We start from the raw sequence: 17314 nt of genomic DNA on the forward strand, positions 1-17314 counted from the left end.
GGATTTTATATCTATTATCCCAGTTCATTCTCAAAACTCTTTCCTACAGCAGGTGGCATTATTCCTGTGCTACAAATTTAGAATCTGAGGCTCAGAGAGGGGAAGCATTTTGTCCAGAGTTGCACAGCTTTTAAATGCAGAGCTGGGATTTGAAGCCAAAGCTGTCTTTCTCCCCAGCACCATTCTACTTGGAGATCCTTCTAGCACTGAAAATATGTCCGGTCAGCCAAGATGAGAGCTGTGGCTTCCCAGGGGCCAGCAGGCCTGGAGTCTCTGGCCCTCCCAGATCTGCTCAGAAGAGGAAGCCCAAGAGAGACTGTCTCTGGCTGGCACAGAGCCCTGTTTCTGGTAGCTGGTAGGAGATGCTGTGTTGATGCTAAGAGCCATGGGGAGGGGCTATCAGGGCGTTGGGGATAGAGAAGCAGATGGGCTCGAGGCCACGGAAGGCTAAGAGGTCAGGGTGTGCTCCTGGAGTGGATCAGACTCAGATTGAAGTGACATTCCTGGAAAGGAGCAGGTGAACCCTCAACTCCTCACACCAGACAGATGAAGGTTTAAAGCCACCAGTTCTGGGACCTGATAGCTGTGTGCCCTTGGGCAAGTTATTTAACTTCTCTCTGCCTCTGTCCCCACACCTGTAGATTGGGCACAAGAAGAGTGAGGTTGTTGTGAAGAACTCAGGGGCTGTGGATGAGTACCAGCTGGGGAGCTTGTGCAGCTTCACCAGCCCCGGCCATGGCCCAACTGAATTGAAATCTCTGGGAGTGAGGTGTGGGGAGTAGTATTTTTGGCAGTCTTCCAGTGATTCTTCTGTGCAGCCAGAGCTGAGAACCACCATGATGGTAAAGCCCTTGTGCCCAGGACCCAGTCAGGGCTCAATACACATGAGCCCCTGCTGTGCATGCACTCGTATGTTTGTGAAACTGACATTTATTGGGCACCTGCCTGTGCCAGGCTGTGTGCCGTGTATCTGGCCATGTATGCAAGCCAGCTGTTCATGGAGCAACCGTTTCTAGCATTGCTTCTAAGAAAATGAGTCAGTTGGTTTCAGTGCTTTGTGAAGACGTGACCCAAATCGGATATTCTGAGAAGGCTTTTTACTGATGAGGGGGAAAATATGGAAAATGTACCCACATTAGAGAAACCTAAACGCTGTGTGTAGGAAGTGTAGTCAAACATCTCCAAACCTTTAAAGAGGTAGCCGGGGAAGGAAGAGTGGGCTTCAGACTCTCCGTGGGGCCCTAGGCCCATGTCTTCCCTTGCAATGCTTCAACGTGAATGTCAGTGACGTGAAAGGGTTTTGATGGTGGTTTTTTGTTGGTTGGTTGGTTGGTGGGTTGGTTGGTGGGTTGGTTGGTTGGTTGGTTGGTTGGTTTTTAGCTACAGAACCTTCTTCAAATGAGGCTGTGACTGGAACCGGATATGTTCAACAAAGGAAGTCTGAGTTGCTTTGGTGCAAGTGTGCGTATGAGGGTGGGTGAGTTTGTGCGATTGTGTGTCAGTGTTTGGGAGAGTGTCATGAACGAATGTGTGTGTGTGTGAGTACATGAGTGTGTATGTGACTGCATGAGTGTGTCTGAGGGATGAGTGTGGGTGGAGGTGTCAGAGGGTGCGTATGTGTGCATGTGAACGTGTGTGTATGAATAGATGCATTAGTGTGTGTGAGTATGCTTGTGGGTGTGTTGTAAACAGGTGAGTGTGTGCTGTGTGTGTATGTGTGTCCGTGTGGCTGTATACTTGTGTGTGTTAGGAGCCCAACAGTCAGCCCTTCTCCATCTCCCCTCTCCTGCGGTGCACCCCCCTCCCCTGAGCCCCACCCCTGGTCCTGGGGAATGAAGTTTGAAACCTTCTGGTCCAGATGTCCACACTGACCCTGCTTGGCCTCCAGCTGTTGGCTCTTTGTCCCCTTCTAGTGCTGAGCCTGGCAGTTTTCAGGAGCTGCGGGTTGCCGGGCACCCACTTCCAGCAGGCCAATGCACGTTCCCATCCGGCATCCCTCCTGTGCCCCCGACAGGCCCCTTCCCCTCCATGCCCGTTTTCCATGAGTTTTCCTCACGGTGCCCGGAGTGGAGTCCTCCAGAGCTGCCTGCTGGGAGTGATGACTCATTTCAGTTGATGTCATCCTCAGGATTCAAGGCCCTCATCACACTCAAAGAGTCTTTGTTCCCCAAATGGAAAAGGAAGGTCCATAAATCGAGAAGAGTTGACTAGAAAACTCTTCACAGATGCTCACGCCTGCCCACACCTGCTGGCCTTCATGTGCCACCTGGTGCACGTGGGCCCTGGAATGGCTCTGTACCCAGTTTTCTGGAACAAGTTTGGAAAAGGGGTGAAGGAGGGGTCTGAAGACAAGACCCTCACTGCAATAAGACAGCAGGGCTCACTGCATGCTTCCTGAGGCTCGCATATTACTCTTGCACTGGAGCCAATTTCTGCCTAGTCTGAGGGGGTAGCATACACGTGCGTGTGTGTGTGTGTGTGTGTGTGTGTGTGTGTGTGTGTGTGTCTAGGAGGTGGTAGTGAGCAGACCTGGGTCTCAGAATGAGAGAGTCATACTATACTCTCTCCAGGCTAAACTCTTCAGTTCCCTAGTTGCTGGGCCTACTTATCCAATTATATTACTAATTCTGTAATGGTTAACAGTTGGAGGCTGGCTGGCGAGGGCATGGAAGCACGGGCCCAGAGTCAGCCAGTGGGTGCTGAGTTCTAGACGCACCAGCCCCCTGCTAGGCGCAGCCCTCACTGTGTTGTCCATCCTCACGATGACTCTGAGCCAGCCTCTGTTCCTGCCCCACATACAGCCCAGAGGAGTGAAGTGGCTTCCACAGGGTCACACACAGGGTAGTGGCAAACTCAGGACTCCAGCCCAGGTCTGTCTGCTAGCAAAGCCTGGGGGTGGGGGTGGGGGGGTTACCCTTACCTGTGACTGCCAACTGGGAGAGGGCATCAGACTTACCCAGGCCAGACCCTAGAAGACACTGAGCCCACAGGGCCAGGCTGGAGGGGCAGACCTATGTCTTTTTTAAAGCTCCCTGGGTGACTGTGATGTGTGGCCAGGGCTGGAACCTTCCCACCACGGTATACCACCCCTTCTGATTGGAATCCTGACCTTAATCATTTATTATCCTCATGGCCTTAGAATGGTAATTAATTCTCCAAGACTTAGTCTGTAAACCTGTAAAATGGGGGTAATAATATTATCTATCTCATAATCAGGAGGAAAATGAAATGATTCATGGAAAGGTCATTAAACAGTGCCTGCCACGCAGCAAGCCCACAGTAAATCTTAGCTGTTGCTGTGCTTCCTTCTTGTCTGCATTCCTAGGTCATCCTTTCTAGGCTCTTCTGGCACTGGGGGCTGAGACGGGTCCGCATGGTCTATGCCCATATGTAGTCATATCAGAGAGAGAAGGGAACTCACCACCAGAGTGCAGAGCGATGGGCGTGTTTGGGTGGAGGGATGGGTGGGGACTATGAGGACACAGAGGTGTGCAGGTGCACCTGGAGGGGTCCCAAGGGCAACCCGGGAGGCCATGGGTTGTAATGGGCAGAGCCTAGTACTGAGTCTTCCGTGCTGAGCCCTGCCCTGGGCTTCAAGTAAGTTACTTCCCCTCTCTGGGGCTTAATTTCCTCCTCTTTGAAATGAGAGAATGATCACTGCCTCGCCTCCCTTCTGGTGGGGGCTCAGGTGAGAGGATGCTTTGGAAGCTGAAGCAGGTGCTGAGTGGGGAAATGGCCTCTCCTTCCTGCCGGGTGGGTGGGGTGGCCAAGCCACAGTGCCCACACCTTGCCTGTCTCCGCCCACATCCAGGCACCTTCAAAACCATCCCTCTCTCAGTTTAGGCCAAAGGCCTGAGAGAACAAGAAAGCAAGAGAGACAGAGACAGACAGAGACAGAGAGAGAGAGAGAGAGAGAGAGAGAGAGAGAGAGAGAGAGAGAGAGGAGAGCTCACACAGTAACTTCATTGAGCATGAAAATTCCTATGCTATATATGAAAACCGGAAAAGGGAAGGAGGCGTTCTAAGTTTACATGTAGAAAAATGCTCCTCTGTAATTCAGAAAAATGAGGTCTTTGATTGTTGCCAAACCCAGGTCTCCTTTCTAAGTTGATCCAGGACTTTTCTCCCTGGCAGGAAAATGGTTCTTTTTCTAAGAAATGCATTGGGTGGTAGGTTTTTCTAAGAGGCTTTTGCATCTTTGCTGGGTGCAGAAGGATCCCATGCAGCATGAATTCTGTTGTGTCCCTTTTCCTTCGAGAAGGGAGTCAGGTAGAGCCGGGAGCCTCTGTGGGCTCCCGCCTGGGTGGGGCGATGCTTCCTCACAGGCAGAGTTGTAACATTTTCCTGGGCACAGTGCTCCACGCCTCTGGCCAGGCTCTGCTGCCCAAAGACCAGGAAGTTTGTGGGGAGGACTGGCTTTGTCCTGCTCCCTGTTGTAGTCATTCCTTCCAGGCCTGAAGGCTGTGGGCTGGAGGAATGGACGGTTAAGAGTGGTTAGAGGAACTGGGAAACAGGCAGGAGAAAAGAAGGATGCCGAATCGGAGACTCGCAGACCTGGCAGGGGCCTCTGGAAACCATCAGCCTGAGGCTCAGAGAGGAGAAGGGATTGCTCAAGATTATACATTGAGCTAGTGGCAGTCTGCCTCCCAGGCCGGCCGTTTCCCTCGCCGCATGCTTCTGAGGCCATGATGCAAAAGTCAAGGCCGACTTGTGTGTGGTCCCAGAGTGCCGAGCAGGGCCCAGCCAGGCCGGTGCAAGCTAAGGGAGATATGCCTGGGTCCATCAGGAGAAAGTTCTGAGGACTAAAGATTGTCCAGCAGTGGTCAGGGTTGTCAGGAGAGAGATGAACTCCCCATTAGTGGAGATGTGCACACGGAGACCTTGCACATGGCACATAGCCTTTTGGTGGCCGTGTAGTGGAGGAAACTGCTTCTCCAGATGGTGAGCTGTGCTCTTCCTGCATAGAGTCTGTGGCTTGCTGAACTCCCAGCTCCCTGTCTCTCTGGGGAAGTCAGAGGAAGGGAAGCCACAAGCCAGGAGGTCTGATCTGATAACCCAGAGTCCTCAGGGGCCATGTCCCTGTAGGAATGTCCAAAGGGAAGGGAAAGAGCGGTCCTGAGAAGATGCAAGAATGTCTGCCTCCCTGGCAGGATGGCCTGAGAAGGAGCAAGGGGAGGGACGCTTGGTTTTCTGAGGCTCCCCAGTTTATGCTGCTGGAGCAAAGGAGGTATTGGAGAACTCCTCTCTCCCCGGGGCCTTGGGTGCAGGGAAACCCAGGCCAGAGAGGCTCTGCTGGGGTTCCCAGGGTGGTCACCCCCACTTTACCTGCATATCGTTGCCTACTGGCTCCAGCCCCAGTAGGGGGCAGGGAGTAGGATCCTCTGCACCCCTGCACCCAGTGGAATACGCCAACCAGCCTGAAGGAGTCTTTAGTCCCCATTTAAGCTGAATAAAGTGTTCTGTGGGTCTTCACAGCCATAGGTGGAAATGAGAGATGTGTGGGCGGGACACCTTTGGCTTTCCCACCAGCAGTGTAGGAGGTAGGCATCTAATTTCTAGGTGTGGCTTGACCACAGCAACCTGCGTGACCTCAGACCTGCTCTCTTGGGACCCACCCGGACCTCTGACTCTGATTCTGGTTGTTGGGATCCCCGTTCTCCCTATTTCCCCAGGCCCAGGCAGTGTCCCTCACAGCTGTAGCCTGGGAAGCCTTCCTTGGGTTTCATGGAGGCGTCGTTCCCCATGTGGCCACCAGGGGCCGCTGCCATGCAGGATCCTGGGGTGTCCTCAGCCTCCCTCCCGGTCTGGCTTCTCTGCAGCCCTTGTTGACCTGGAGCCAGAGGAACGCTCCTTAGCTCCTTCCGGCCTTAAATGCTAACAAGCGCGAGCGCTGGGCTCAGGTCCCAGATGATCATCTGTGAGATGGAGCTTTGCGAAGCCAAATACAGTTCCCCAGGGAGGCAAGGCTCCAAAGCCCAGGCTTGTCCTAGGCACTGCTTCAGCACCCCACAGATGGAAGGGCTGAACCAGCCCATTGCACAGAAAGAGAAACTGAGGCTTGACTGTGGAAGAGAAATACCAGATGCCCTAGAGTCTGTGGCTGCGAGGAGGAGAGGGAAGGGTTCCTGTTCATCACCTCCTCTGGCCAGGTTGCTGTCATCTGTGTGGAAGGAAAACCTGAACCCTGCCTTGTTTGTTTCTTCATTGCTAGGAATCTGCCCTTGTTTCCATGGAAACCGGCTTTGGACCCCTGGGAGGAAAGTTGCACCCTGCAGTGACTGTTCAGATTTTCCTCTGCCTGGTCCATCTCTAAAGCTTTCTGATCCCTCCTCCTTGTGCCCTTGGGAGGGGCTGCCCAGAGCTGTTCTCAGGAGCCTGAGCCAAAGACTGGAGGAGAGAGAGGCCCCTGTGCATCTGTCTTTGCCCTTTCATCAGGCCACGGCACTGCCTGCCTGCTGTATGCCCTGATTTGAGTATTTAGAGGAGGGACTGATGCGTGTGGCTCTGTGTATAGGGTGAGAGTAGGGCTTGGTGTCTTGGAGTGCAGCTGAGCAAGCTTGGACGACTCAGCTGTGAGAAGATGGGAACTAGAAGGAACAGCATAAGCAGAGACAGAGAGAGGGGAAGAGACAATGAAGAAATGCAGCCAAGGTTCTCTTCAGTGTAATTTTGACTTGATCTTGAAGGCACTGGGGAGCCATTGAAGGCTTTGGGGTTGTAAGTAGCATGAATAGGTGACTGCTAACCAAGACACCTAGATCATGAGCTTCTTGGGCACCTGCACTCTAGATTCAGTGTCATATCCCCCATGGCACACAGGCAGAAATTGGGGGCTTAATAAGTGTTATCAATTCATGAATTGGAAAAGTGTGTTGAAAAACCACCATTGGAGATGAAGCTATCCCTGTGCATTGATGAAGGGAGAGATCAAGACTGAAGCCGGAATCAGCCCCAGGAGGTATTTTGAAGGCAGTGAAGATACCTAGAATACGTCAGAACGGCTCCGGCTCTGAGATCCCATCTCGTCTAACTCCTCGAAGTGCACATGGGAAAACGGCGGTCAGGAGGGAGAACAGCTTGCCCAGGAGAGCACAGGTGGAGTCAGTGGCAGAGCTGGCACTCAACTTATGAGTCCTGCCTCCCCCACCTGGGCCGTGTCTGTGCCCAGAGGGCTTCCTGGCCCCATAGACCTAACCCCATGGAAATGAGGCAGCGTGTGTGTCTCCAGGAGATGAAGGAGCAGTGAGGTCCTTGTTAGATGTGGAGCCTCAGCCTCATGTCACTGACCTTAACCAGGGCCTCGGACTCTGAACCTGGCACTTCCTGGGTGCTAAACATTTTAGGTGTATTAGTTCACTCAAGTGACACGGCTGTTTTATGAGATAGGTGTTATTATCTGTGGAGAAGTGCGGCCCCCTCCCACCAAGGGCCCGAAGCTCCTGAGGCCAGAGAGTTCCAGGATCGGCTCCCCCCTCCCCCACACCGCCACCTCCCTTCACACTGCCCCCTCTGAACTTGAGCCCCCAGGATGGCGGGATGTCTTCCCACCAGCTGTGATCCCCACGCCCTCCCCGCTTCCCGCCCAGCACAGAGCCATCCCAGGACAAGCCTGTGGACCAAGTTGCTGGGCCTGTTTGTCTTGGCTCCCTAGCTTCTCTCTCCCCTCCCTGGTGGCCACCAGAGCAGGTGGCCCTCCCGCCGAAGCCAAGGAAAAATGAGCCAGCAGGCTCAGCGCAGCCCTGAGCATGGGTCATTCTAGGCCAGGGGTCGCTCCCCACCACGCCATGCTGTGGGACGCTGTGTTTGGAGGGAGGTAGGGGTTGCTGAGAGCAGAGCTGGACTGACTCGGGCTTCCTGTAGATTGTAGCTTGGCTCTCTCTGTGGCCAACCCAGTGGAAACAAGGCCTGTCGCCAGGCCCCTGCACACTTGTCTTCCCTCACGCAGCTGGGACCTGGGCAGCAGGAGGGCAGGGGCGATTAGGAAGGGTTCCCATTGCACACTTTGCTTTTGGCTAAGCTTATACCTTTCAAATCAAATAGAATCCCTGGTTGCTACTGAGCATTTGCAACTCCCACCCTTCGTTTTGTTGGATCCCCACGTGTAAGAATGGCTGAATGTCCCCACATCTCCGCTAAGTCATCCACCCAGAGGCTGCCCACTTGGTAAATGGCAAAGGCTGGATCTGAACCCAGCTCTGTCCAATGCCAGGAACTCTCCTCTGCAGGTGGCTTCCTCTGCCCACTCTCCAGCTGGCCAACCAACCGCCTGGGCCCGGAAGGGGCTGGGGCAGTGGGGCAGAATCACACCTCCCCTCTGTCCATCCTTGCCCGCTGCTCATCTGCTACTTCCTGGCTGTGGCTCATAGTCACGGAGCTCCCTACCTGACCATCCATTTTCCAGTTTATAAAGCAAGGAGGTTGGATGGATTTGTGATATTTTTTTTTTTTTAAAGCAGGATTCTTTTGGGACTAAAGAATTTCCAGAGTGGCCACGTGAAAGCCTGGGCTGTACCAGCCATGGCAGCACTGGGCTGGTTGAAACAGGCTTCCTGGCCTCTCTGCCTCTGCCTCCAGGTCCCATGAACCCCCACCTGTCCCTGAAACCCTCAGGACACCATTTGGAAACAAGCCAGTGACTGGATGAGCGGCTCTGGCCCATTTACTCCCTGTGGAAGGACACATTGTCCAAACCTGGACCATCCCACCAGAAAGGGGTTTCTCTTCTTCTCAGTAGGGGGGAGATTAGAACAGGAGGAAGAGCTTTACACTGGGTCAGGGAAGAAGAAAGCACGGCTGTCAGCAGGGTGCTCTTGGTTTTGTTTTGTTTTTATCTTTAAACCGTGGAGGGGAGAAAAGAAATCTCAGTGGGGTGTTTGCTTTCATTTCTTTGTCTTTTCTTTTCACTCTTTCCCTTCCCCCTTTCTTTCGGTACAAAGACAGGCTGTATCTGTGGGAGGAAAAGCAAGAAGAAAAGGTTTTATAGTTTCTAAAAGGGGATGGAAGGAGTTAATGCCTTTACAATATGCAAATGTCTTTTTCACACCATGTATATAGTATAAAATTTCAAAAAGTACAAAAGAGTATCGAGAGAAAAGAAAGTGTGTTCTTATTCCCCACCCACCACCTCCCCTCCCTAGAGACAGTCTCTGGTCCTAGTTTCTTCTGTATCCTTCTAGAGATATTCTAATATATATTTTAAAATGTATATATTTGTATGGGAAATATGTATTAATGTATGCATTCCCAACTGATAGTGATTCTGTTCTGCACCCCTTTTTGGGGGTCTGTTTTTACTTAATACACCTTGTTGGTTATTTTGTATTGGTACCTAAGGAATCACCCTTTTCAAAGGCTGCATGGTGTATCAAAACTGGTGATGCCACCAAAGATGGACAGTTAGGTACATTCTAAACAATGCTGCCGTGAACGTTCTTGTACATGCTTTCTATTTCACATACGGAACTTCATCCGTTAAAAAAAAAAATCCATAGAAGTATAACTTCTGGATCAAGGAGTACATGTTTACTTTTCATTTTGATGAATATTGCCAGAGCGCCTCCCACAGACATCATACGCATTGATGGTCCCAACGGCCCATCGAGGGTAGAGAGGTGGGGATGGCCCGTTCCCTTGCACCCTTGCCGACTCAGTGTTCTGACATTCTGATGTTTGCCAGTCTGAGAGGGAAAATGGTGTCTCTGCGTAGCCTTAACTTGTATTTCTCTCATTCTGAATGAGCGTGAGTGTCTTCTCAGAGGTTGAAGAGCCATTTTCTTTTTTCTTTTCTTTTCTTTTTTTTTTTTTTTTTTTTTTTTTTTTTTACGGTGGCAAGAATTTCCTATTCTTTTCCCATCTTTCCACTTGGTTGTGGCTCTCCTGTGGATTCATCTGTTTTGTGTATTAGGTAACTAGTTTGTTGTCTGTGGCATATGTGGCAAATATTTTTGTCCGGTTTGAGATTTTATTTGACATTGTGGGATTTTTTTTTTTCCCTGTGCAGAACTTTAAGAATTTCTGTGCAGTTAAATTTAACCAGATTTATCAGCCTTTTCATTTATGCCTTCTGGGGTTTCTCCTACTTAAAATTAATTCCTGTTTTAATGCAAGTTGCAAACTGGAGAGGAAAAGCCTTGGATTGAGGATCAGATCTGAGTTCATAGCCAACAATCTGTTCCCTCTTTTAACCCCAGTTTCACCTTTTTTAAATGAGGGGTTTGATTTTAGTCATGCAGTCATTTATTTGTTCATTCATTCATTCATTCATTCACTCATCAGAATTAGGCTGGATACTGGGAACACAGAGATGGATGGCGTGGTCCTTGTCCTCACTGTCTGATGGGGAGAGACAGGTGACCCCACAGTGACATGCAGTGTGTTGAGAACTATGATGGGGGACCCCAGCGTGTGTTGAGAGGGCTTCTAATGCAACTTCCAGAAGGGAGGGAGAGGGTGTGGGTGCAGGAGGTGAGACAAGGGATTTCCGGGGAGCTGAGGCCAGGGCTGGGTCTTGCAGGATGAGAAGGAGTTCTCCTGGCAGAAGAGCTGAGGGGGGTGAGGTGGTGTGGGTGGCCGAGGGAGAGGCGCTTGCTGTGGAGGGGAGGACCTGCAGCAGTGCGGGGCCCTCCGGGGCCTGTGTCAGGGCATGCTGGGGAGTAGGGAGCGTGGCTGCATCCAGACCACAGAGCCTTCTGGAATCAGGAGGCAGCAGCCTGATTCTCACGCTGAAGGCCCTGGGTGGCCATAGTAGACTCTCGGCAGGGCACCAACATGATCACGTTTGCTCTTTTGTTGAGGACGGGTCATTGTTTTCACTAAAATGTTGTGAAATATTTTCCAAGACGTGGTCTACAAAGATTACTACAATGAATACTTCTTTTGAATATTGCTTAGTTTAGGAAGTAAACATTATTGCTATAGCTGAAAAGCCCCACAGACTGCTCCCATATCGCATCTCCCTGCCTCCCCTAAATGTTGGTAAGAATACGCTGCTGGTGGGCATGTCAGATGGCACAGTGGCGTCTTAAATGTTCTCGCCACACACACAACGATAGTTATGTGATGTTAATGGAGGTTTTAGCTAAAGCTAATAGATATACCTATATATACACGTATGTATATATTGCAACGTATAAATGTATGCAATCAACACATTATATATCTTAAGCTTACACAGTGTTATATGTGTCACTTATGTCCTAATTTTAAAAAGTAGCACTTCAGAGAACTTCAGAGGACATTTTAGCAGCATTCAGTGAAGTTGCAGGTGTACATCCCCATGTCACCCGATGATTCGGGTGGAATTGCCTGCACAGGTGAGCACGAGGAGATGTGTGGAAGGAAGTACATAGCAGTAAGTGTTTTGAAGAGTGATGAAAATCTCCCTTTCCATCAGCAGAAAAGTGAGCCACTCTGTATGGCTTGTTTATACCATAGAGGGCTGTTGTGAAAATATGAGATCCAGAGCCTCCGGCATCAACACAGGTCAGTCTTAAAAATACAATGCTGAGGGGCACCTGGATGGTTCAGTTGGTTAAGCATCCAACTCTCGATGCTGACTCAGGTCATAATCTAACGGTTTGTGAGATTGAGCTCCTCATTGGGCTCTCTGTTGACAGCGTGGAACAGCGTGGAGCCTGCTTGGGATTCTCTCCCCCCCCCCACCCCCCGACCCCGTCTCTCTGCCCCTCCCCTCCTCAAAATAAATAAATGAAACATTTAAAAAAAATAACAATTTTTCATGGGGAAAAAGTGTCAGAAGGCATACGTACAGCATACCAACACTGACATGAGGTTTAGAGATGCGCACAGTGGTTCTGCATTCTGTCACAGACACATGCATGCTCACGTCGTAAACAAACAAAGACATGCATGGGAGTATACACACCACATCCCTCAGAGAGGCTGTCTTTGGGGCATGGCCAGCGGAATAGGATTGGAGAGTGGTGAGAGCTTCTGCTGAACCAATACTTTCTCCCCCCACCCCTTTTTTTTAAACGTTTATTCATTTTTGAGAGAGAGAGACAGAATGTGAGTGGGCAAGAGGCAGAGAGAGAGGGAGACACAGAACCCAAAGCAGGCTCTGGGTTCTGAGGTGTCAGCACAGTGCCTGATGTGGGGCTCGAACCCACGAGCCGTGAGATCATGACCTGAGCCAAAAGACGGCCCCCTAACTGATTGAACCACCCTGGTGCCCCTGAATCAATACTTTCTTAAGCAGAGTGGTGGACACATGCCTGTTCCTCATAATATTCCTCAGAAATTGTTTTAATAATGTATTCTGTTCAACCCAGTCCTTCCCCTAATTATCATTTCAACATGTAATCAATATACACGTTATTCATGAGATATTTTTCCTAAGACTTTTTTCCAAACTAAGTCTTTGAAATCTAGTTTGTATATTACACTGACGGCACAGGTCAGTTGCGATGACCTGTATTTCAGGTGCCCAACAGCCACACTTGTAATGGCTGCCATGTTGGACAGCGTGGGGTTCACACATCTCAGGTAAGGATCATATTGGGGGACCTCTGAGATTCCTTTCTGAACCTGAAAGTCAATGATGATGATGATGACGATGATGAGGATGATAATTCCCACCATTGATTGAGCATGTGCCAGCACCTCATGCTATTTCCTTCAGTCCTCACATACAGTTACTCCCTTTTTTTTTTTTTTTAAAGCCAGTGATAACCTCTCTGTAGTTAATTTTTTTTTTCCAACGTTTATTTATTTTGGGGACAGAGAGAGACAGAGCATGAATGGGGGAGGGGCAGAGAGAGAGGGAGACACAGAATCTGAAACAGGCTCCAGGCTCTGAGCCATCAGCCCAGAGCCCGACGCGGGGCTCGAACTCACGGACCGCGAGATCGTGACCTGGCTGAAGTCGGCCGCTTAACCGACTGCGCCACCCAGGCGCCCCCAGTTACTCCCTTTTGAAATGATGGCAAGACATTTGCAACCATGTGGGTGGAACTAAAGGGGATTATGCTAAGCGAAGTAAGTCAGTCAGAGAAAGACAAATATATGACTTCACTCATGTGAGGACTTTAAGACACAGAACAGGTTAACACAAGGGAAGGGAAGCAAAAATATAAAAACAGGGAGGGGGACAAAACCTAAGAGAACAAACGGAGGGTTACTGGAGGGGCTGTGGGGGGGGGGGGCTAAATGGGAAAGGAGCATTAAGGAAGACACTTGTGGGGATGAGCAGTGGGTGTTATACAGACGGGATGAATCACTGGAATCTACTCCTGAAATCATTATTGCACTCTATGCTAACTAACTTCGATGTAAATTAAAAATCAACAAATCAATAAATAATAAATAAAACGATGGCAAGACATAAAGGCACAAAATTGACCATTTTAACATTTAATATGTATCTCATATTATTATTTACACTTTTTTGGTATGTCCTAACTATTCCATAATAATTTTGTGACCCACGCGCACACACACGCAGGCTAGCTGCTGACTTTGTGTGGCCTTCTCTGGGGGTGCTGGGGGGTGGGGCACTGGAGTCAGGGCATCTCTTTCTCTCCCATCCTCCAGGGAAGTTTGGGTTTTCCTCGATCACCCAGAGCTTCAGTTGCACTGTCATGCTGCTAAAGGGTCATTGGCATGGCAGGCCAATTAGGTTGGGCTACCCACAGGCCCCTGGGACGGAGCACCGCCCCCCCCCCACCCCCCGCCCAGCTTATGAGACTGGGCAGTGAACCAACCTGAGGTCAGACCAGTCACGGCTTGAAAACACCTGCCACTTTTACTGTGTCACTCAGGGAATCATTCCGTCTTCCCAAGCCTGGGTTCTTCATCTGTAGGGTGGGAGACTGGCAGTCCCTGGGGCTGCAGTGAGGACTAAGTAAAATCCCGTATGAAAAACCCGGTCGTTTTTATATTCGGTATGGGGAGTTCAGGGGCACAGAGACAGGGTGTCCAGGCCACCCCCCCCCCCCCGCCCCATCTTGGCCTCCTTTTCTCCCTGTCAGCACAGTGGGGGCAATAACTCGGGCTTGCTGAGTGGATGTAATAAGAGGAAAGAGTAGTGAATGTTCAATGCATTGCCACCCTATTTACCAGGGTTACATGGATGGTGTCATTTCATCATTTTCGTGGGGCCCATATCATTGAAGGAGACCCAGTCTTGGGGCAGTGAAATGACTCACCCAAGGTCACACAGCTGGTTAGTTGTCCAGACAGGGGCAAGGTGTAAACTGAAAGGCAGGCTTGATTCGTCAGACAGGGCTTTACTCACGGCGCCCTTGAGTGGCTTGGGTCTTCTCTGGACACAAACCCAAGTCCCCCGTGGTCACTCAGGCTCTCAGGATCCTCTGGCTTTTGGCCGCAGCCCAGGCAGTCACCAGGTGTCTGCTCTGCCCCTTGGTCTCTGGGGAAGGACCCTGCTCCACTCTGACCCTCCCTCGCTCCAGACCTCCTCATGGGGCTGAATCCTCAGGATCTGGCTTCACTTCTGAGGCCATAGGGTCCTGCATGTCCATTGTCCTGCCTGAAGGGGTCCTGTCCACCAGTCCCTGAGACCTGCCTTCCTGTCACACTGCTGGCATGGTGGGTATCCCCTCGGGAGCGGGTGCACATCCCTGCAAGCCAACCCAGAGTCTGCTCCCAGCGCACCAAGGCTCCTGAGCCTGGGGGCCTTTCCAGGCCGCCACAGTGCAGCCCTGCGGTATCAGTAAGAGCTCAGACTCTGGGGTCAGTTGCCCTGGCTTTGAACCCTGAGGGAACTTACCTTGGGCAAATTTCTTCACTTCTCTTGGAAGTAAAATGAGGTTAACAGCGCCTACCCTCCCAGAGTTGTTGTGAGGATTAAATGAACTGATGTGTGTGAAGAGTTCAGAGCAGGGTCGGGCACAGAATGAGAGCTGAGGGAATGTCCACGATGATGATGGTGATGATGATGATGATGATGATGTGAATTTCATTGCCCTGAGGTCTGGGAACACTTCGCTTTGTCCCTACTTGTCCCCCACACCCTGGGACACTTCAACAGTAGACCTCATTCTAAACAAACAAAACAAACTTACCCAGTTTTATAGAAAGAAATGAGGAACAGTCTTTGAGTCGATGGGAGAACATCATATATTCTAGGAATATTCTAGGAGATATTTTTCAAAGGTTTCCAAACTGTAGGTCAGGACCTTTTAGTGGTTAATGAAATCAATGTAGTGAGTCGTTGCCAGTATGCTTTTAAGAAAATAAAAGAGAAGAATTCTGAAACAGAGGAAAATATCAGAGTGCCTGGTGGGTATTAAAAATAAATAATGTTGGGGCGCCTGGGTGGCGCAGTCGGTTAAGCGTCCAACTTCAGCCAGGTCACGATCTCGCGGTCCGTGGGTTCGAGCCCCGCGTCGGGCTCTGGGCTGATGGCTCAGAGCCTGGAGCCTGTTTCCGATTCTGTGTCTCCCTCTCTCTCGGACCCTCCCCCGTTCATGCTCTGTCTCTCTCTGTCTCAAAAATAAGTAAACATTAAAAAAATTAAAAAAATAATAATATTTTCTGAAACATTGGTTTCAGTGTTACAGGTATATGTCTATTGAAGGGGGAATATTGTGTTGCAATGTAAATGCATTTCTTATTGTGGGTCATTGTCAAAAAAAGCTTGAAAGCCAGTAATTAAGGCACTACCGTGGGGTTCCGAGGAATCCCATTTCACTTGTGAGTTTTTATTTCTTCATTTCCAAGCATGGTAGAATATATGTGTAAAGCATGGCCTCTGTCTCCTTCCCTGCAGAATCGGTTTCTCCGGGCCACCTGGACCTCACGGAGCTCATCGGTGTCCCCCTGCCCTCATCTGTGTCCTTTGTCACGGGCTATGGTGGCTTCCCAGCCTACAGCTTCGGGCCTGGTGCCAACGTCGGCCGCCCGGCCAGGACCCTCATCCCTCCCACCTTCTTCAGGGACTTTACCATCAGCGTCACGGTGAAGCCCAGCAGCGCCACAGGCGGTGTGCTCTTTGCTATCACGGATGCCTTCCAGAAGGTCATCTACCTGGGCCTGCGGCTCTCGGGTGTGGAGGATGGCCGCCAGCGGATCATCCTCTACTACACAGAGCCAGGCTCCCATGTGTCCCACGAGGCTGCTGCCTTCCTAGTGCCCGTGATGACCCACAGGTGGAACCGCTTTGCAGTGATTGTCCAGGGCGAGGAAGTGACCCTCTTCATGGACTGTGAGGAGCACAGCCACGTCCCCTTCCAGCGGTCTTCCCGGGCCTTGGCTTTCGAGCCCAGCGCGGGAATCTTCGTGGGCAATGCAGGAGCCACGGGGCTGGAGAGATTCACCGTGAGTCCAAGCCTCACAGATCAGGGAGGCCAGTGGACACCACGCGATAAACATAAGCAACTATTCCTGTTAATTGTTTTTAAAAATATTTTTGAATGTTTATTTCGAGAGAGAGAGAGAGATTGCAAATGGAGGGGCAGAGAGAGTGGAGAGAGAGAATCGCAAGCAGACCCTGCACTGTCAAGCGCAGAGCCTGATGTGGGGCTGGAACTCACGAAACTAAGAGATCATGACCCGTGTGGAGATAGAGTCTGACGCTTAACCAGCTGAGCCATCCAGGCGCCCCCTCGTTATTGTCTTATCCTTACAGCCTCAAGGAGGCGTGTGTGGGTGGTGTGGAGAGTCCTAGTCCTGGAACCCCAAACCTAGATTCCGGTGCTAAGTTTCCAATTTAGCCTGATGACTTCAGAGTGGATTCTCTGGGTTTTCTTATCTGTACACTAGGATAAGAAGACCTACACCGTGGAGTTGTAGATTTAAGTGGGATAGCCTGAGTGGAAGCTCTTTGTGCATTTTTTAAAAATGTGTATTTATTTTATTTTTGAGAGAGAGAGAGAGAGAGAGAGAGAGAGAGAGAGAGAGAGAGAGACAGCATGAGCAGGGGAGGGGCAGAGAGAGAAGGAGACACAGAAGCTGAAGCAGGCTCCAGGCTCTGAGCCGTCAGCACAGAGCCCGATGTGGGGCTCAAACCCTCTAACAATGAGATCGTAATCTGAGCTGAAGTGGCATGCTTAACCAACTGAGCCACCCAAGTGCCCTCTTTGGGCATTTTTAAGGCATTAGAAAAAGAGGAAGGCTTATTATTCCTTCAGTGACTTTTCCTTTGGAGAGGGGCAGCGGTTACATTGAAGTAATTTCTGCAAAGGTGGAGTAAGCTAGAATGCCAGAGTGACAGGTCATTTCTCTCTCACCTTTTAGACAATGTGCCCTGAAAAAATAGCAGAAAATTGACTTTCCTGTCAAAATGGGCTTTTATGAATAAGCCATTCTAAAGAAAATCCCTATGTTATCGTAGTCA

General features: G+C 50.5%; 1 protein-coding gene across 2 annotated transcripts in view; it reads left to right on the forward strand.

Annotated features, from left to right (window-relative positions):
- Positions 1 to 17314, forward strand: part of COL15A1 (collagen type XV alpha 1 chain) — a 109011-nt gene that overhangs the window by 22765 nt on the left and 68932 nt on the right. For both annotated transcript variants that reach the window (XM_045469664.1, XM_045469662.1), the window contains exon 3: positions 15749 to 16296. In XM_045469664.1, coding sequence (XP_045325620.1) covers positions 15749 to 16296 — 548 coding nt within the window. The remainder of the gene's footprint in view (positions 1 to 15748; positions 16297 to 17314) is intronic.

This window comes from Leopardus geoffroyi, chromosome D4 (genome assembly GCF_018350155.1).
Source record: "Leopardus geoffroyi isolate Oge1 chromosome D4, O.geoffroyi_Oge1_pat1.0, whole genome shotgun sequence".
In the NCBI taxonomy this organism is placed as follows: domain Eukaryota; kingdom Metazoa; phylum Chordata; class Mammalia; order Carnivora; family Felidae; genus Leopardus; species Leopardus geoffroyi.